This window comes from Musa acuminata, chromosome BXJ3-10 (assembly GCF_036884655.1).
Source record: "Musa acuminata AAA Group cultivar baxijiao chromosome BXJ3-10, Cavendish_Baxijiao_AAA, whole genome shotgun sequence".
In the NCBI taxonomy this organism is placed as follows: domain Eukaryota; kingdom Viridiplantae; phylum Streptophyta; class Magnoliopsida; order Zingiberales; family Musaceae; genus Musa; species Musa acuminata.
The window spans coordinates 21975125-21996547 of record NC_088358.1 but is presented as its reverse complement, the minus strand read 5'-3'; the positions used below and the strand labels follow the sequence as shown (position 1 = coordinate 21996547).

At 38.7% G+C, this 21423-nt stretch overlaps 2 protein-coding genes and 1 long non-coding RNA gene across 4 annotated transcripts; 1 reads left to right on the top strand and 2 right to left on the bottom strand.

Moving 5' to 3' along the window:
• Positions 1–234: 234 nt before the first annotated feature.
• Positions 235–2691, bottom strand: LOC135586740 (syntaxin-132-like). Its single transcript, XM_065170409.1, has 13 exons — positions 2541–2691; positions 2071–2178; positions 1904–1960; positions 1774–1822; positions 1605–1693; positions 1448–1521; positions 1320–1362; positions 1156–1216; positions 1042–1067; positions 876–953; positions 726–806; positions 578–643; positions 235–510 (listed from the first exon to the last, which is right to left on the bottom strand). Exons 1-13 carry the CDS (start codon positions 2556–2558, stop codon positions 343–345), a joined length of 918 nt encoding a protein of 305 aa, XP_065026481.1. The 5' UTR covers positions 2559–2691; the 3' UTR covers positions 235–342.
• Positions 2692–3626: 935 nt separating this feature from the next.
• Positions 3627–9869, bottom strand: LOC135651535 (uncharacterized). 2 transcript variants are annotated; one of them, XM_065171663.1, is made up of 4 exons: positions 9701–9869; positions 9499–9569; positions 7756–9349; positions 3627–4284 (listed from the first exon to the last, which is right to left on the bottom strand). In XM_065171663.1, the coding sequence occupies exons 3-4, from the start codon at positions 9295–9297 to the stop codon at positions 3901–3903; spliced, it is 1926 nt and encodes a 641-aa protein (XP_065027735.1). In that variant the 5' UTR covers positions 9298–9349; positions 9499–9569; positions 9701–9869; the 3' UTR covers positions 3627–3900. The 2 variants fall into 2 exon arrangements, with proteins under 2 accessions (XP_065027735.1, XP_065027736.1); XM_065171664.1 differs by having other exon boundaries at positions 9705–9869.
• Positions 9870–12785: 2916 nt separating this feature from the next.
• LOC135651701 (uncharacterized) lies at positions 12786–20698 on the top strand. The gene is made up of 10 exons (XR_010501908.1): positions 12786–13029; positions 13428–14410; positions 14517–14612; positions 16255–16320; positions 16407–16475; positions 16835–16904; positions 17093–17208; positions 17608–17648; positions 19577–19678; positions 19790–20698. It is a non-coding gene; the product is annotated as an uncharacterized LOC135651701 (long non-coding RNA).
• The last annotated feature ends 725 nt before the right edge of the window (positions 20699–21423 follow it).

Here is a 21423-nt window from a genome sequence, read left to right as displayed (position 1 = left end):
ATGATCCTATTGATTGTTTCATCATACAATTACCTCTCGATCCTCTTCATCAGCCGCACGACCACCGTGGATCTAGTCATTAATGATGTAGTCATTAATGATAATTCAGCATAATCCAATTGGATTAACATCAAAACAGAAGGTTGATCACAAGCAAACAACAAAGCCAAAACCAAACACAAGTGTGTTGCACAATCGCAAGAAATAATACGTCCACAGGTATAATGTCACACATACAATTACGCAAGTGTTAGCATAACAATTTCATCATCAGACCCTCCGAGGAAACGAAGATAACTTCATATACTGCAAATTTATTGTTGTTGTTGTTGTTGTTGTTTCTTAAGCCGATTTCTTGGCCTCCTTCAGGATTCCACCGAGCGCAACGACGATGACGACGAGCAGGATGACGATGGCGATGCACATGTACTTCCTCGTGTTCTTCTGCGTCTTCTTCGCTGCTTGGAGTGTGGCGGTGGCATTCTCGATGTGGTCTACGGATTTGGTGACCTGAGAGCACCAACTCGGGTAAAAGGAGGAAACTCTAAGCTCGCAGAAGCGTTGAGATGCAGCAAACCTGAGCCTCGATGTCATCCAGCATGTCTCCCTGGGCGTCCACCAGCACCGACATGTCCAAGAACATCTGCAACCATTGACAAGATCACGCATGACAACCTCGACATCAATGCTTCAAGATCCATAGCTTTTGGATTCCTGCTGCGCACCTGCTGTAGATCAAGAAGCTTCTTCTCCAACTCCAGCATGGTGTCGCGCCGTTCTTGTATCTCCGCCAATGTGTCCACAACCTGCAGAAGAGAAGATAAAGCGCAGTGCAATTCGTCGAACACATCGAAGCATGCGTGCGTGTGGCGTACCTGTCCTCGACCTTGACCTTGGATCGCCTTCTCAAAGATCAGCTCGCTGTTCCCAGTTTCTATCAGTTGATCGACCATCTGCTCCAAGTCACACACAAGAGGCCGAAGAGGGTAAGCCGGAGAGCAACCGAGAAGGAACTAATGCAAAATGGAAAGCTTTTCTTACTTCCTCGTCCGGTCTTGTTCCGGTCACTGCAAACGGAGCAGAGCAGAGTGTTACTGCCATGAAACAAGGAAACAATTGCTACTGCTTAGCGTCCGATACCGACACGAAAAGTACCTGTGAAGACTCTCCTTTCCACCACCTCACGGTACTCCTCGTGGATATTCTGCCTCAGAGTCTGAAGAAAAAATGAGACCAATCGATCAAGTAGTCACGCATGAAGGCAAAGAAGAAACCTGCCATGGTTTCTTATCTGATCGGTTGCTGCAGTCTTCGAGTACCTGAAACTGCGTCATTCTCTCTTTTAGCTTCTTCTTCAGAGCCCTGCATCGTAAGAAGGCACCCTTACAATCGATCCATTGTAGATGGTGGAGTAGACCACTGATTCAAGTAAAAGTAACTTACGTACACAGTCATTCCCATTCTAGACCTGTCGACGGCGGTCCCTTTGCCGCATCCCGGTTTCTGCCTGTTGATCATGTTCTGCAACCAGTGAAGTCTCAGAACAGAGGGTGTTCGAGCATCATACATTTAGAACAGAGATTCCGTAGGATAAATGAGCTCACATTTTTGTCGAGTTGCTCTAACATCGTTTTGATCTTCAAAGCAATCTTTTTGACTTCTTCGACGTCCTTCTCCATCCGCTGTTTGATTGCTGAACAGCAGAAAGAGTCATCGCAGTCAGTAGAATGAGAATTGGATGAGAATCGATTGCTGGAATTAGGAAGGCCAAACCTTTCATCTCCGAGGCCTTGGTTACAAGCTGGGATTCTTCATTGGTAGCCTGAAAAGAAAAGGATGACGAGGTTGAGGAGAGGAAGATACTGATCCGGAGTTGGAAGGATGTTTAAGCATCGATCGGTACCTGTAGCTTATTGAAGAATCCTGTAATTCTCTCGATCTGCTTATCTATTTCTCCAACCTGAGGCCACCACGAACAGAAGGGGAACAGATCATGGATTACAATCAGAATCATCCATGGACACCGAAATGATGCTGCAAAACTTCAAGTCCTCGACAAAAGAGATGTACCTCTTTGAAGAAACCTTCCATCCCCATATCTCTGGTATCAGTAGAATACCTCCCTGATCCGATGTCTCCCTCTCCTGGGTAGCTACCCACCACCCTTTCGAACGATTCCTGCGAGAATTCCATGGTTAGAGATTAGTTTTGTCAGCATTCGAGGATCACCGATGACGAATGATGCCTTTTCCGAAAACTTCATCATCTCATGATCTCGATTTCCACATCTACGTCTTTGCAGCCTAAGCAGGAACGACAGAAATCACATTGTGCAATCCTCAGGTTTTAGTCTGATGTTTTCTATTAGAAAGCTTGGAACATGAAGAACAACACATTTCTCCGCGGATCGATCGAAATCGCTTCCTCAATCAGACCATTAATGGATTTTCTTCGCAGATCGAACCCAAACTTCGATGAAAAGGCGGCAAATCGAGCTCCTGGAAGCTCCGGAAACAATACAGGAAAGAACAAGAACTGACCGTCATGAGGTTGTTCATCTTGAAGGGGAGCACGGCGGTCCGAGAGAGCCGCCCCGGTTGGCCGGAGGAATCACCGCATCAACAACGAAGAAGACAGCAACGAGGGGTTCCCAATGCTTTGCCAAGAAAGGTTGGAGAAAAGGGAGGGCGCTGTTCCGTTTGTTGCCCACAGGAATTGTTCTGGCAATCTCCCCTCCGCCAAAAATAACGGTAACAACGGTCAATCTTTGGGTTTCCCGAAATACTCCTCTCCTCACTTGGATTCACGACGGCGTCCGCACGAAGCGGGTCGGGTTTCCTTTTTTCGGGTGTCCGTGCCCGACTACCTGCCTCGTTTGAGGTCTCGAAGACAACGTTGATGAGTACGTGATGATAATATGTAGATAAGAGGCTGATATAGATAGAGAAATTCTCAACATTTATGCCAAATCATAAAGCTTTTATGAATATGCTACTAATCTTCGATGTCGAATGGTGAATTATGGTCATGATGACCAGATTCATCAGGCAAGAATATGTTCTGCTCCGGGATGAGGATTAGATTTAGAATGATGTTGAGAACTTGGAAAGCATAATAAATATATTAACTTGAAGTATAGTCACGATGGCTAAATAAATATATTAACTTCAAATATTACATAGCATATGTAATATTTATTAGTATCGCATCTAAAGATTATGTTATGTAATATTTAGTATGATAGGGTCGACTCTCTTTGATTTTTTGATTTTTTTAAAGGAAGATTGATAAAGATAGATTTAGATTGACTTATAATAAATTATCAGTGATCAAACTCGACAAACCGAATAGATCATCCATGCACAAGAAGACTACAAGTTTTTCCCAAAAAGAACAGATAAATACCTGAAACTACACTGTAGAATGCGAGGATACAATATGAGTCTGGTAAACAACCAGTGTCAGATGGTTAGCTACGCACCTAATATGTATTGATCGATATGATTATGTAAACACCTGACACATATTGCTTGTGCTATACAATAATGCACCAGATTTTTCGACAAAAGCAACTTTAACAGCATTAATCATAACAAAATTTGGAAAAAAAGAACTGAACGAAACACTGGAAAACGTGTCGTACATTACATTTGCATTCTTTTTTTGTTTTTTGATGACAGAAACGCATTCACAAGATAATGCTGAAGACACCCTCAAATTGGGAAGCCAGCTAGTCGCTACTAACATTCCATCAAGCACAAGAAATAACTGGAACTACAAAAGCGGTGTTACCAAGGGGAATCATATACCTCTCGCCGAAATAGAAATGAATATGAAGCTCTGGATACATATCAGTCCTGTGTTAAATCGCCTAACTCTCGATATACAGAAGTCCATTTGCTATTCGAAACCATCCAACAGTTGCTTATCTTCCGAACTTCTGGAGGATTGCTTTCGATTGGTACCTCGCTTGCTCTTGCCCTTCTTGGCTTTCATCCGACGCTTCTTTTCGTTGGAATCAATCCACGTATAATCTGAAGGTATACGAAATGGATCAATCTCGTCTTTGCAGCTTCGTCCTTCACTGCTATCACTGGACTGCCCGCCTCGGCTACCTCTCATCCATGAATACCATGAACCTGATGCTTCTGTTTCTTTAGCTTTGCTTTCCTGGAAATAAGTAGGGCTGGAGAGTGGGGTTGAAAATTCATCAGATTGTTGCAGCTCTTCAAATTTTGTGAAGGTGATGAGGACCCGAATAGTAGGAACGATGGGAATGGCCAACTGAAATTAACGGCACAGAAATCTACAATTTAATGCTTGAGAAAGTTGAAGCAGCATAAGCCTAGTATTGAATCATGAGAAATTTGCTATTTTAATCCTGAATTATATTATAGATGCAGCAATAGGAAAATAGCAATCAAATGTCATAAATCAATACAAAAGTAATTATTTCCATTCTGTGACCATAAGATAAAGGTTGAACTAGATACAAGGTATGTCACATTCCATGTTCTACAGAATTTGCACCTTGTTATCAAGAACAGAAAGGATGCAAATAGAGTACATTGTACATAGTATAAACTTGAAATCTTGTCCTTGTACGGTAAATCCATTAGAGACTTAAAAATGTATAAAAGTAATTCACCTTTTTTAGATGTATAAATGGAAACCTTGATACAATTATTGATAAGGTATGTCACATTCCATGTTCCACAGAATTTGCACCTTGTTATCAAGAACAGAAAGGATGCAAATAGAGTACATTGTACATAGTATAAACTTGAAATCTTGTCCTTGTACGGTAAATCCATTAGAGACTTAAAAATGTATAAAAGTAATTCACCTTTTTTAGATGTATAAATGGAAACCTTGATACAATTATTGACATTGGCCACTTGACAAGCCCTCAAATGAATTTTAGACACAACTAAATATCCATTTAGTTACACTCACCATCTTCCCCGTATAAAAAGAAAAAGACCTTCTTCAAAACTTAAAAAATGCTAATGAAGCAAAGCAAACTGCCAAGATTATAAGAAAAAGGATCACCTATCATAATTAATGGTCAATTAAATAAAAGAAAACACAATACGTTTGAGACCAAACCTTAATCAAGATTACATGATACAGAAAATCTTTACGTAATGAAGGATTAAAAACAGAAATGTATGGATAATCACATATGAGAAACTTTGTAAAGCTGGTCAACTACCCTAAATCAAGCATATTAAAAATAACAAAAAGCTGAGTCATAGAAAACGATGTTTATGTAACATCATGACTAATGCATTTAAGCTACTATTAACACCCAGACATAAAGGTTCAAGATGGCAATGGTCAGGTATATGCGAATTCTATCGCACCCAAAACTGATTAGCTATCTATGCACCTGAACCTGGTACGGTTACCTTCCTACCCAAACCCGATTGAAGAGAACCTGAACATCCTTCAAGCAGAATGGGTAGACCAGATACCTAAGAATACCTGACTTGTTGTCATTCCCACCTCACACCAGGAATGATGATGAGTTGGGGTGCGTGAACCCAAACCTGGCTCTCTAGGTACACGAATCTAAAGCCCAACCTGAGTCAAGTACCTATTTTCCTGATGATGAGTTGGGGTATGTGAACCCAAACCCCGCTATCTAGGTACACGAATCTAAAGCCCAACCTGAGTCAAGTACCTATTTTCCTGCTTGAACCATCTCAAACAAGAGTAAAGGGCAGACAAACAAGGTTTAAGTGGGTTGGATGAACTTGGGTGCCTGAGGAAACCCCGACCTGCTGCCATCTCCAATTAGGGTCCTTGTGTCACCACTATCCAAGTTCCATCACATATTCCAGATCTTCATATTCTTGTGTTTTTATAGATATTCATAGTTCCTAGTTTTAATTGAAAAATGACAAAGATACCACAGGTTTATCAAGCTTACTTAGAAATCCATCGTAGGTAAATACAACATTTTCACATGATCAACTTCTAGTGAATCAGGAATCAACCAAATACTAAGCGACAAATTCATCAAGCTTACTTTGAAATCCCCTCTCTTCACCCCTTCTTGCCATGAACAAATAAAAAATAACAAATCTGAGAAGGCATCATAAATAGCTGCAATAACTATCATTTGACATTGAAGTGAAAACCATAAATAAGTAAAACTATCAACTACTACAGTAGGTAATATCAGATGCCGTGTCAAGAACTATGTTTATCGTTCACGGAATCAAAGTTTTCTCGTACATGTCTAGCTGTTTCATTTCTTTAATTGACTGATATTAACAAAGCATTGCTATAGTAAATGAAGCTTATACAGTACCTGCTCCAGTTAAAATCACATTTTTTGTCCATTTTATACCAAACACCTATTCAAAAATCAAGTAAATAGGAAAGAATGGAACATATGTCAATGGGAATTGAACAAAGAAAAAGAACACCCTTGTAGATTATTGCTTGAGTCATGATCTATCTGAAATGACACTCATTTTAAACTTGATATTTTGTGATCCTATCTATCTTTTGCATCTCAATACTGCATCATTTAGTAGCTGGCATAGGTTGAAGACCTGTATGGTTGCACATGACGGAGACTGGAAGAACACATGATGATTAAGACAAAAATAGGACTGAAACAATAAATTCTAACATTAGATCAAAGATAAACAGACATCACACTGAGAATTTTCTTTACATTAGGATCAGTGCTTTGAAACTCTCTAGTTCTAACTAATTTGTTTAATTGAATACCAATTAAATTCTATAATGTAAAGGAGATATATTGCAAGTTGCCTTATTTTAATTGAATACAACATGTAGATCTTTGCAAAAATTCATAAAAAAACCACAAAATATCTCATTTACGGAAAGTTGAGAAGTTTAAGAAAAGGAAAAGCAGGGGATAGCCATCAAATAAGTTAATGATAGCACAATAATAAACAGATAAATAGATTGAGATATAGCTCAACAATATTGCATCTTTATTTTTGTAAAGGGTAAGTGGTGAGATTTGATCCGAGGAACTTACTATCAACAACAGTCGAGAGCGTTTACCAACTAAGCTAGCTAACATCTTCATGATATTGCATATTAATTCTTGAATTACCACCAAGAAGGAGGAAAAAAATATCAATACAGAAATGTTTTTCACAAAAGGGACTTAGTGATCCACAAGGAAGCAAAATTAAGAAAAGCAATAGCAATAGAGAATCTCTGGAGACAAGAACTCCTATTGTAATAAAATATGAAGCTGAGCACTTCTGAACCTGCATTTTTTTATATCAAAACATGGATGTAGTTACACTAACATAGGAAAAGACCCATCATATGTCCAAGGGGAGATACCCAAGCTGGAAAGTTGGAAGAGGACAAAGATCTGTTGAGCAAACCAATTCCTCCTTCGGATTTTATACTTCTTCCTTTTTATTAAATGTATTAGCAGTTTCACCATTAAACTTGTAAGCCAAAAAAGAGAGCCATGAATGTGAAGACAAAAAAAACACAAATATATGCATAAAAAATTGTAAGAAAAAAATATGGACTGACATGTAAAACTTTCAACATTGCAGTAGAACAAGCAAAGCAAAATTTATAGTAGAATTAGCAGATACATGTGTGACAAATTAGGAGTACGACCACAAGAGAAGGCTTAATAGCCAATCTCAAGTAAGCTCAAATAGTAGCTGTCACACTGATGAAAGCAAATTAGAGAAGAATAAAAGAAAAATTTTAGAACAGAGTCCAAGTGTGAAAGATCACCTTAACAGGAAATGTGCCTTGAGGCAGCTTTGTGGTCAAAAGTTCCCTAAGCCTCCTCACAGCCTTGACCTTGTTTGCTAAAACATCAAGTAAAGGAAGAAGCTCATCAGTTTTCAAAGGGAAGTCTGGGGTCAACCACAGAACTGGTCTAACACCCTTTTTGAATTCACTCTCATGTTTGTTGGACTCATTTCCACTCCTTTTCTTAGTGCCTTTTTCTTTTCCCTTCTTAGTATCCCCTGTCTCCTTTGTTATTTCGGACTTATGATGTCCATTCTCTGGGCATGCCTTCAAGTGTTTATTTTTTGTGTCATCTGTATCCTCACCTCCACTATTCTTGGAAGTCCGTTTACCACTCCAACCAAACCAGCTTTTTCTCTCCTTGGAAACACCATTGGATTCAGAGTTTTCAACACCTTCAAATGCTGCACCATTCCCCTCATATTCATCTATGCCCTGCGAGTTACTCATCCTAAGTGCTGAATCTAACTGCATCCTTTCCTCAGGTGTCAATACATCATCAAGTCCACCATCAACATCCCCACCATTGGCCACTCTTTCGTCATTATCAATGGTGAATAACTCCTCATCAGTCATAGCACCAGGAACCCTTCTCGACTTCACACTCACCATTACATTAAGTAGATCATAGACCTTGGTTTTCCAATTCCCAACCATTTCAGCCCTTTCCTGTCGACGCCAGTTCAAATGAGGGACAAGCTCAGCTTGTGTAACGTCAATCCCTGGCCTGTACATATTTGTCTGAGACATCAAAGCAACCTCGTGAGCCACCTCTGCTTCTGTGGGCTTGGCTCCAGCTCCTTCGAGTGCATTTGTGATTTCTTTCTCCTTATGAGAAAGCACAATTAGAGACCCAGGAGGAAGCGTTGGATGCCCATTGTCACCCTGGGCACCCTGACCAAGGAAGAGGAATGTCTGGTCAGAACGTTGGATTCGGAAGCCATCAAATCCCGCCAAGGTCATGTCAGCTCTGAGGTTTGGGCCCCGCTTCCATATTCTGTAAGTATCAGATGGTGCAATCCTGCTGATGAACGGGATCACCGAGCTCTCAAAGTGGAAAGTAATCTCCATGTAGAAATCCTGGATCCGGGTGATTGACGAAACAATGCGAGGGAGGCGGCGGCACCACTTAGCCCAAGCGAGGGGCTGATAGTGGCGCGCTATGATCATCGCGATTGCGTCCTCCCGGTTGCAAACAGCCTCCTGGAGCGCCGACCATCCATGTTCATTCTGAAGGGACCAATCAGCACCAGCCGACATGAGGATCTCGGCAGAGGTGGGGTCACGGAGCCGGACAGCGAGGTGGAGGGGGGTTTCCCGATGGGGAACGTCCCGGCGATCGATAACAGAAGAGACGGCATCAGCTGTGAGCTCGCCGGCAAGGGACTCCTGCTCCGTGGTAACGTCGCCGGTCTTGGGGAGACGGGGAAGCGCGGCGACGATCCGCCGGAGGCCTGCATGGTCTCTTCGCGATACAGCAAGGTGGGCCGGGCTGTGAGCGTACTTGGAGAGATCTTCCATCCCAAAATGCCCCAAATTATGTCTCTTTCCTTTACGGCCCGGAGATACTCATCTACCAGAACACATCACACGTACAAACAAGGTAAAAGAAGAGCGAACATAATCCCAACCTTGGAGCTAAAACTGCTCTTTTTCCGCTTGATCGAGATGGGGAGAAAACCCTAGAAAAGCTCAAAAGAGGGCAAAGGTCTAAACTTTTACCTCTTACATCCGCCGGGAACAACCGTTTCCGCCCCAAGGAGAAAGAGAGAGAGAGACTCGACTACAGGGACCTGCAATTGGAGGGGTGGGAGAGGGGACCAAGAACGCAAGTAAAGCTCAGATCGATAGTCAAGGATGAAAGGAAAGAAAACCCTGCGAACAGAACGATACAATGGATCCACAGATCGAAGCAAGCTCATACCTGCCTTGGAAAGAGGGAGGGAGCTGGGATCTGGGTCGACGTATAAGAAATCACCGGCGAGAGGATAAATTGGGGTGTCGATTCCTCTCTCTCTTCAAATCCATTTGCTCGGGATCGGTTTGATTTGGAATTGGGTTGGGGCTGAGAGAGAGAGAGAGAGAGAGAGAGAGAGAGAGAGGAAGGGGAAAAGGGTGGGGGTGTGTGGGTGAATCACGAGAATACCATTGCGCTTTACTGGTGCTGTCATGGGTCCCATATTAGGTGGATTACTGCATCATAGATTGAATTAATTACTGACATTATAGATTTTAATTATTTTCTATTAATAACAAATAATAATAATTATATATTATATTAATAATATGATATATATATATATAATTATATTATAAAATAATTTGATGAAACAGAATGATAAAAGTATATGTTGAGAGAGTGAGAGAATAACAAATACAATAAACATTTCTCTTTCATGCTCAATAAATAAATAAATATTTCTAAAGAAAATAATATTTAAGAATATTTTAATCCTTTTGAAGTTCATTTTTATTTTTTTCTTAATTTAAATTTTTTATGTATATCAAAATCAATTGGTTAAAGACTATTTAGGTTTTATGACTTGCTACAAGAAGCTTTAATACATGCTCATGTCACCTTGAGGACAACCCTATCTTTAAAGCTTAGTGTCTAAGTTTCATCTTAGATTACATATAGTAAAAGAGTTTGATAGATAGCAAAAAGGCATATGATCAATCTTGCATCTATTTCACCCTCCATGCCTGTCCCATGTTTAATTATCAGCATCAACATTTTTCATTATCACAATAAAATATTGTTATCAGCAATTAAAGTGTTTTCCAGCTAAAATCCACCATCACCTCAAATTAATTTGTATTTTTCTGAAAATTCTGCTCCAACATTTCTAGCCTTTTCATGTGGTTTTGATTTATTCATGTTCTAGAATTGGAAATTGGAGTTTTTGATTGGCTTTTTCTAATGGTATTGTTGACTAGTGTTGACTAGTTTTTTAAAGGATTCTATGATTGGTTGGTTACTGAATGATTCAATGTTCATAAATGTGATCTTTGACTTGTTCATGTTCTTCTCCATTTTAAATGCCATTCATGCTATTTGTACTAGTCAATGGTTTCTGTTGATTGGTCTCCACTCAACCATCAATTAAGCTTCCATTTTTTGCATCCTTAAGTGCCTTTTAAATTCAATAGGGTTGCAACTAAATTTGGTGGAAATTAAACTTTTGATGATGTGCTATTTAGGAGTACAATAAGACAGCAAATCCCTATATTGTTTTATGCTACATATCATATGAAGATTGTTTTACTTATGATGATTTACACAATCTTGTATTCAGCTACTTCCAAAGTATAATTCCATATATAAATTTGATCCCACAGTACCCTCTTTTTGTCAATTTCAATTTCTTGTTTATCTTTTTTTATTGTTTCATTGCTTTATGTATTGTGAGAGATATCAAATAAGCTGAGGCTCCTAAAATTTGTGAGATAACTGAACAATTGAGTGCATCCTCTTATAATATTCAAATGTTAGAAATGAGGATTATATATTGATGTTTTTGGTACTTTGATGAATGAAAAATATAAATTTTTTGTACATTTAAGGGTCAAGAATGCATTGAATATATTTCTACCTTCTTCATCATATATTAAAATGTTTTAGATGATAACATTTGTTGGGTGTTCTCCTTCATCTTGACAAAAGCTACTGACTCTCTTTTGCCTATGGCCAAGGAAAGCAAAGAAGCATCCATGAAAGTTGAATCCTCCATGAGGCCTCTGTCTCTCTCTCTCTCTCTCTCTCTCTCTCTCTCTCTCATACACACACACACACACAGACATACATGAGAGGGGGCACTTTTGGCTCTCAAAGCCATGTTGGTCCCCTCTCTAAAAAGGAACTCTGTTTCTACTTCCTGAGAAGCCCATGAGTCTTTCCTTGAGGATGGCATTCTTGCCTTTGGGAAGACATGGTAGTACCTTCTATGATGGCATGCACAAGCTGTTCCCTGCCACAGCACTGATGAGATCCCAAGGCAATTGGGCCATGGGGACCATAAGCTTTTGTTGGTGGAGGGATTTCAGCTTTTGCTTAGCAATCATATCTTTCTCTTTCTCTCAATCTTATGATGCATCAGCTCAGCTCTCTACATTAATTATTTCCAAATAATTTCTCAGAAATTATTTCTTCTCAGCAGCTTCAGTATATGAGTATCCTAATCTACTTGCTTTAGGAACATTATTTTTATTTTTATTCTTATTGTCAGAGGTAATTTTATAAGTTATTAAGTCATTTCAAAAGTTTAAGTTTAGATAAAACTATTTAAGAATTCTATGGTCCTATTTAAGATAAATTTCACAAGGAAATGAAATAATCAGATGCAATGGAGCAAAAGCTGTGCTTAGAAGAGCTCACAACATCTATCAAAGCTATGCTTGGAGCTTCAAAAGGAAATGAGGTAGCACATGAGGAGCAAATCTACTAATGGAAACCAATATTGGTCTTGTAGCATCAATCTACAAGATCTAACTGCTTGTTTCTTTCTATGGGTAGGAAATGAGGACATGACTCAAAACACTCCATTGGAGATTCTCTTCCATACCTAATCTTAACAAAATACTTCCACTTCCAAAATGTCTTTACTTCTTCTATGATAACAAATAAGGACATATATTTAGGCTCCATCTAAGAAGCTAATCTGCACTTCAAGTAATTTTCGTATTATAATCTTAATAATGAAGATCAATACCTCCACCACAAATCAAGAAAATATTTCTCTTAATGGATATTAATCTATTATCTAAGATTTCTTGTGTTCCAACTCAAGATTATTACTATTTTCGTATATATATATAGATATTTTTCATATTGATCCCTGATTAAATCCAAAATTACTCAATTTACATGTATAAGTTCTTCATAACCTCAATCTAGCTTGCTTTGATAATATCTAAATTGATAGGGGTGTTTCTGCCAATTGGTGTAATTTTCGTACCCCGGAGGTTATAAGTTTCCTCTCGGTTAGGGACTTTCGCCGGGAAGCCATGGCTTGGCTTCTCCTTCCGCCTGCATCATCGCTTCTCTCTCCGTCCTCTGCTGCTGCTGCATCATCTTCTTCTTCTCGTCGTCGCTTGATTTTCCCGTCGATAGGAAATCTGCGAAAATCGAGTCACAGGAGGAAGTTCTTCCTTCCGGCAGCATCAGCTGTGCTGGATGAGTCCCCTGTGTTCGACCCGTCGCCCGGGTTCCAAGAGTCTCACGATGTCATCGCTCCCTTGAAGCTGAACTTGCTTGTGAGTAGATCTCCCCTCTCTTCCTTCCATCATCCTCATTTTCCTTATTGATTGATGTGTGTTTTCTTCTAGTGTTTTCCCTTTTCGATAAATGAACTTGCTTTTTCTGTTTGCTAGATTCTTGTTCTCGTCAATGTTCTACCACTTTGGTGTGGTGGCTGTGGTTTGAACTTGTATGCAGTTCTGAGCCTCTCTGTTTGTGTGGTGACTTATTATCAGATTATATTTTCTCCATTAAAAGGACACTCTTTTATGTTAGAGTAAATAATCTCTCTTTTTGTACTTGTTTTGTCTACTATCTGCTTTGATTATGTATTGCTCAAGGTTTTAACTTTAATTAGGATTTGAAGTACTGTACGTCTATGTTTCTGTTATGAACTAATACCTCTTCTGTGTAGATGAAGATCATCAAGAGCTATGGTAAATTTCCATGCTGGTTTTCCAACGGATTGATTTCCTTAGCATAGATTTTGATAATATAGTGGAGCGTTAGTTTGGTACACCATGGCCACTTCCACAACCAGAGGCCACTGATATATTAGCTCATAAATTTGAACTTATTGGTATGTTTATCCAACCAGTCTCTACCTACTTGTGTTAAAGTTGATGTTAATATAATTTCTTATTTTTTTCTTAAGTCCATTTTTAGACTGTACTGATCTAAAGGCATGTCCGGGGAACAATGAAACATGATTTGCTCTTTTATAACCTTGAAATACAGTCCTTATTGATACTTTGCAATTTGTAAATTGTTGTTATACAGCATACACTATGCTGTTGTGATATTGAGGTATACAATACCAAAAAGCATTTGAGGCATGCAGTAGCTGTCCAAGCTTACTTTGAGGTGCAAATTAAAACCTTGTTGCTGCTTCCTTAGTCCTAGAGAAAAAAATGAACTTGCTTTGTATCTGCAAGCACACTTTCCAGTCAGAGTGGTTGTGCAACGCCATCCAATTGTTGATATAAAAAAATGCAAACCTCAAGATCTTTTTTTTATCACAGAAGACTCAGAACTGAGATAATTGAAGCCTTGGAAAAGATTAAGAAGAGTTTGACTTTCCAAAAACTAGGTTGGAAATTGAAGCTCGTATATCATTTGAAGGTGGGGATCAATCTATTAAGAAAGATCTTGACTTTCTCTATAGATTGACTACTTCTCTTATATACTAGATTGGTACAGAAAAGTACGAGCACCAAAGCACATGGAGAATGAACCAAACAACAAGAGGCTACTACTCTTACCTTCTTTTATTAATTTTTCTCTTATTTAGGTGAGAACATGTAAATGGTAATATTTTAGGTGACAATCTCAAAAGATGACACTGTAATTCTTGATGGAGCTGGTGACAAAAAGGCTATTGAAGAGAGCTGTGAGCAGGTTGGTGCCCTTCTGTTATATTTAATATTTAAAGAACAAGACAATTAGAATTTAACATGATATCATGTTGATACTGGCCAAATGTTGCCATTTGTCTTTGTGACAGATATGATCTGCAATTGAAGTAAGCACATCCGACTACAACAAAGAGAAGCTGCAAGAGGTGTTGTCAAAACTTTCTGGTGGTGTTGCTGTGCTCGAGGTATGTACATTTCTTCATGCTTAGATCATAGTTTAGCTTCCTTACATTGTGCTGTTTATCATGTACTTTGCTTAACACAAGCAGATGAAACGAAAGTAATCAGAACATATTGGGTCATTTACACTATCACGTCATTCTCAGTATCTTAATATAGTCAAGTAAATTATTGGTTTTAACATATTTATTCTATGAACTATCATATTTTCCTATGGTGATATATATTTTTTGTGTTAGCGGCGTGCTGTGTGTACAACTATCACTAGTAGTTCATTGGAGGAGCATTTTTATCTTTTTTTCTATAAAATGCACCAAAGTGTATAATTTAATACATGCATCATGGCTTTTTTCTTATACAGCATCCTTGCTTTTTTGGTTGGATAAAAGTACTCTTAATTACACTTGTGTTTTCCTCATTTTCCTTATGTTTTGAAACCCATTCAATTTAACCAACCAATTCAATTGAGTCAATTTAATTAACCCAAAACTTAGATCTCTAATTTATATAAAAATAAATATTAATAATATATAATGATTTATCTTAACAAGAAAATGATTATATAAAATTGATCTTAGAGTTACAAATAATATATTATGAAAACGAGAAAATTATGAAAATAATTTTTATAATTCGGGTTGGGTGGAGAAGACGTACGTCGATCCTCTGAAGCACAAGCTATATTAGACTAGTAGGAGAGTCAGCATCGGGGGAATATGGGGTCATCTAAACTCACCAATAAATGTCATAAGAAACTAAGAAAGCGCCACAAATTTGGCTTCATTTGGGTAGGTGAGAACTTTTAGAAATTGAAAGTCTCAACAAAAAATGGGTGGAGGGGAGAGCGAAACCCCACGTCTAGTGCATCCTGTACATGCAAAATACCTGATACAACGCATATGATTAGTTACCCGACTGAGTATACGCTAGCTCGTACTCGATCGGTATGTGATAGACCTCTTGGAGTGCCTCCAGGTCGAAGGTCAACATTATGGAGTCCGAGTCGAAGGACTTCACCATAGGTGGTGGAGCTGCTCTGCAGGGTGGATTCACCTCCAAATGGGCAGCCTCCACTAGTGCGATCGACTTGGCTCCCTTTGAAGATGAAATTCCCGTCATCGACACCGAGGGTGGTGATGGAATCAGTCACCTATCTGAGTTCGAGGTGCTTGAGGAGAAGGTTGAGGATGACGACATCGTGAACCTTTAGTCATTGAATGGTCGAGGCCGAAGTTATTGTCCGAGGACGTCCGAGTTGCAGGTAGGTGTAAGGAACAAGTTTTGCGACAGACTGCTATTTATTAAGGTCAAGAGTGGCTATTACACTACTTAGTCGCTTGTTTGACTTCTGAACACCTCGAAGAAAGGGGGGGACATGCGGCAGAATTCAAGACACCTCTAGACAAGTGGCATGATCTGAGCGGCTCAAGGGTCAATCGGATCATCAGAGGCCTTTGCTAATTATAGCAGAAGACAGAAAGTGATGCACTGACGACTCTAATTCTTAATAAGCTTTGTGCCGGGATTAGGGTCGTTTTTTGTTTAGTTTTATGTGTAAATTTATTGTTTATTTTGGATTTATGAATTTTGGTTATTCTTAAACATTCTGACTAAGTAATAGTGATCACACTGGTTTGTGTTGTGAAGGCCCCTGGTTTTGGGGTGAACAGGAAGGCTAGTTTGCAAGATCTTGCTACTCTCACTGGTGGATCTGTGAGGATCTTTTCTTATTCAATATTGTTGTGTTTTGATGGTTTGTAAATGGTATTGCCAGAATAATTGTTCCATTGTTTACTTAGGTTATAACGGAAGAACTTGGTATGAACCTTGGGAAAGTTGAGTTCAACATGCTTGGCACATGCAAAACGGTCAGATTGTGTTCTTATACCCTCTATGGCCCTTTGTTACTAGTGTCTGTCAATCCTTGCTCTCATTTCTTTATACCTGTTTCCAGAACTAGAAGAAGGATTCGAGCTCATAATTAATTGAGGTGTCTAAGGGGTCTCATTTTCTTGTAGTTTCCAATCTGTGTTGGCTGCTTTACAATTTTATCTTGATATTCTGGTTCTTTTATTTGGTTAAAAACCTCCATTTACATAATTTGCTTTAATTTTTTTACTGCGATCATTATTAATTGATTTGATTTAAGATGATCATATTAGAGAAACTATTATGCTCTTTACTTAGTTTTGCACCAACATTGAACATGTCAATGACAATATTTTAGGTGTCAATCTCAAAAGATGCCACTGTAATTCTTGATGGAGCCGGTGACAAAAAGGCTACTGAAGAGAGATGTGAGCAGATTGGTGCCCTTCTGGATCTTTTTATACTGACAATTTCTTTAGTTTTTGAATCCTAGTGTTTTTGATGATTTGATTGTTTTGTTCAAATAACTTTGATCATAAGGATAGATTCTACTAACAATAACTGTTGTTGGAATATCTACTGTTAGAAAGCAATGATGTTATGTCTGTGGCTGTAGATTGGAATTAGACTTGGCTGGAGTAGAAACTATGCCTCAAAGGACATCAGATTTGGAGTTGAGGCTCGTGCTTTGATGCTTCAGGGTGTGGAAAATGTTGCTGATGCAGCCTGAAGGTATCAACTATTTGTTGTTTATACTGATGTATCTAGGAATTATTATCATGTTTTCAGTGGAAAAAAATTCAAGAATCTAAGTCTTCTGTTAGTTAATTTGTGTTTAAAATCAGTGACTTAATTTACAGAAGAAACACAGTTCTTTACCCTTGAAGGCATTGTGGACAAAATATTGCCCAATAAAATATTTTTGAATGTTTGGCCTAATCGATGGTCTTGTTTTTTTATAGGCATTTTGTTCGGAATGAGTTAGGATGAACTGTTACTAGAAAGCCACCACAAAACTTACTTTGGCTGCATGAACTTCTACCATGCTTTATCATAGTTTGTGGATTCCCTGTCTTTGTGATATTTTTGAACTTAGTGGGTGGACTATAAATATTTTTTTTAATTTTTCAGTGTGCAGGTAGCTCCAAGTAGACATTTTTCAACATATTCAGGTACAAATTCTGCTTCTACTTGTCGTCGTTTTATTTTTGATATGTAGGTTTTTTTTAAGTATACAGGGATACATTTTTTTTTTCCCTTGTTATTTGGTGAGCACAGAACTGATGATTCTTTTGATGATATATGAAGAACGTATTCTTGAATCTTATACATATCTATATGTTACAATACATTTACTTGAAATTTCTTTCACCAATTCATCTTTTTGTATTTTTATTAGCTTAGAAAGGGCTGCAATGTTTTTCGCAAATTAACGATTGCCTTGTCATGACATCTTGGCTTTGCTGTTATTGGTTTGACATTGATTTGTGCAACAGCATGTGTTTTACGGGCTATGCCTTAGCTGATTACATGCTTCCTGCAATGGCATATTGGCATAAGGCCAGATGCTAGCTTGGGCAAACGTTGCTCTAAATGTCAAAGTACTGTATGCGCGACACATGGTTTGCTTTTTCTAGGATAGTGTTACATGCTGTACTTTAGGATTCTTGGAGTCTTGTGTTTGAGATCAACTGTCATAGAGTATTTTCACCAGCATTGTAATTTAGTCTTATTGGCTTAGACCTTGTGTTGCCCAAACAAACACCATAAAATGGGCATACAAATGGATTGTACTAAATTAATTGCAACTCCTTTTTTTTCATTGCAAATATGAAAATGGTTGTGATGAATCATTTGATGTTGATCATGTCCAATTCGATCAGGTCTTGCATCTAGTGAGAACAGCATTAACATTTCATTGGAGGATATCCATGGTGGGTCAGTATTGGAGTGCCAATACGTATTTTCCTGTGGAGGCTATTGCTGCCTTCATTTAGAATGCTGCAAGCAATTTCCTCATGTTATAGCTTTCCAAAGTTTTATGTGCTAGCCGAGGAAAAGTTTGGCTGGGTAGATATTTGAAGTGGCTAGTTACACACAGAAATAATAGAGAAGTGATGATACGGGAAAACAAGATAAATTTGGGTTATTTGCCACATATGTTAGAAATCCACAAATTTTACCCATTAAGGCTTCTTAGCATGAGTAGAAAATTTGATGATTTTTTGTTAGAAATTCCATGGCCGCACCTCTATAAAGAAAAAAGCTAAATGTTCTTTTTTATTTTCTTTTGCCAATGCCGATTGGTTTCAAGATTGTGATCTTTGTCTCAGAATAATCTTTGCAATAGATAACCCTATAACACACCTTTTCCCTGTATGGCAACCATAGGTTATCAGGTCAGTGTAATTCTTGACTAGTTACCTCTATGTTACAATAGCTTCAGTGTTTCCTATCTGTTCGAGACTTGACATTGCTAGTTCAAAGTGACTTGATTAGACTGAGGCATAAAATAACCATTTCTGCTCCTAATTGGTTCACTTATTTTTGTTCTCATACACTTTTACATAAATGAAGCTTTCCCACACTCTTTCAAGGTGCTTCTTCTGATAAAAATTGAACTGAAATTGTTAATCAGTGTTCAAGGAAGTGTTCTCTGTGATAATTGCAAAATGACAAGTTTTTGCAGGAGAAACTTTTTATTTGAAAATGATTCTAAGTTGAAATACATAAATATAGGTGGAAAAATGAGATGTAAATACTTAATGCAACATGTGTATGTGTATATGTCTTGTTTTGTTCTACATAAACACATTTAACATATAGTGGGTCTGCTTGTAGTGAAGCAGGATCAGTATGAAACTGTTAGAAATATGATATGGTAATGAACTTTTCCTTCTTTTATACAAGAAGAAACTGCAAAATATCCTTCCATAGTTGGAATTCATGCATCCCATAGGTGTTTAAGATGAATGAGCTTTCAATTAGCATTGCATCTATTTATCTTTTTTATTGCACTTTTTTGTCCTGGTTATGTGCTTTCTTCATTGCATATTTTATATTTTTGTTGGTACATTAAGTATAAGCCTGCTTCTAACAGTGACATCGCGCCGGTTCCCTATTCCTTGCTGTTCGAGGCTAAGCTGGACTCCAGAGCAAAACCATCCAACAGTTGCTTATCTTCCGAGCTTCTGGATGATCGGTAGCTCGCTTGCTGTTGCCCTTCTTGGCCTATATCTGATGCTTCTTTTCAGTGGCATCGATCCACGAATAATATGAAGGTATACAAAATGGATCAATCTCATCTTTGCAGCTTCGTCCTTCACTGCTGATGAGGGAAATAATGGCGACAAGACGGGCTGACGTCACCTGTCCCATCACGCCTCAGCACTCGGTCAAACTGATCAGAACGTTGACCGAGGCACATTAATGTCCTGCAAAAGCCAAGTCCAACACGCTGACCAAGTCCAACACGCCAAGTCCAGCTTGTCCCCTGCAAGCGTGCAGCTCAAGAAGCAGAATGCTTCCCTATAAATACCCTCTCCTTTAGAAGGAGCAGAGGGGGATAACACACTTACTCCACATTTGCATGGAACCATCTCTTCCTCCAAAACCCCCTCCACATCGCTAACTCGGCTGTCGGAGGGGTCAGGCCGAGCGCCTCGGTCCGACCTTTGTGCAGGTACACGCCGAAGAGACGGTCAGACCACGCCCCGATCGGGTTGCCGCGGGCGCTTCACCAAAGACATCAAGAAGCTCTACCTGTGACCCTCGACATCCGGACCCCTGAACCGAGCCGTACCGCCCCGAGGTCACGGCCTAAACAGGTGCGGACCGCATCAACTGCCATCACTGGACTGCCTACCTCAGCTACCTCTCATCCATGAATACCATGAACCTGATGCTTCTGTTTCTTCGGCTATGCTTTCCTGGAAATGGGTGGTACTGGAGAGTGGGGTCGAAAATTCATCAGATCATTGCAGCTCTTCAAATTTTGTGAAGGTGACGAGGACCGGAATAGTAGGAGCGATGGGAATGGCCAACTGAAATTGATGGCAGAGAAATCTATAGTTTAATACTTGAGAAAGTTGAAGCAGCCTAAGCCCAGTGTTGAATCATGAGAATTTGCTATTTTAATCCTGAGTTATATCTTAGATGCAGCAATTGGAACATAGCAACCAAATGTTATAAATCAATAGAAAGTACTTCTTTTCATTCTGTGATCATGTAACATCTTTGATTAGTTTCATATCGGACAGATTTAAGATTAACTTATAAGGATATGATGAGTAAATTATTATTAATTTTAGTTTAAATATTTTGACTAATAATTTAGTCTAAATAAAATTAATAGATTAATTTATTTATCGATAAATTCAGAAGCTTTATTGGAGTCTTGAGAGATGGTAAAACCCTTAATTGGTTTCACATAAAAAATAAGCGTAAATTTAAATTTATTTAAATTAAAATTTTATTTTTTATGTAAAATGGAAACCTTTATTCCACTTATTGTTGTTGGCCAATTAAAAAGCCCTTAAATGAATTTAAGGCACAGCTAAATATCCATTTAGTTACCCTCACCATCTCCCCGTACGAAAAGAAAAAGGATATATATATATATATATATATATATATATATATCACTAAAATCTACATCATGTGGAGGCCTCCCAACTCTCAATCCTGGCCACAAATCCAAGTCCCGACGCTTCTACGCACACGTGTCAGCACGTCATCGGATGGCCACGAATTTGCCGCCCCCTTTCCATCACCCCATATCGAGGTCTTTTTCATATTTATCCCTAATTAGATTCAAAATTACTCAATTTACATGTATAAGTTCTTCATAACCTCAATCTAGCTTGCTTTGATAATATCTAAATCGATAGGGGTGTTTCTGACAATTCGTGTACTTTCGTCCCCAAAGGTTATAAGTTTCCTCTCGGA

Coding starts and splice junctions, on each gene's coding strand:
- LOC135586740 (XM_065170409.1), bottom strand. Junction 1,823..1,903: donor GATTCTTCAATAAGCTACAG/GTACCGATCGAT, acceptor TTTTCTTTTCAG/GCTACCAATGAAGAATCCCA. Junction 954..1,041: donor GAACAAGACCGGACGAGGAA/GTAAGAAAAGCT, acceptor GACTTGGAGCAG/ATGGTCGATCAACTGATAGA.
- LOC135651535 (XM_065171663.1), bottom strand. CDS start 9,297: ATGGAAGATCTCTCCAAGTACGCTCACAGCCCGGCCCACCTTGCTGTA. Junction 4,285..7,755: donor AAGGCACATTTCCTGTTAAG/GTGATCTTTCAC, acceptor CGTTAATTTCAG/TTGGCCATTCCCATCGTTCC.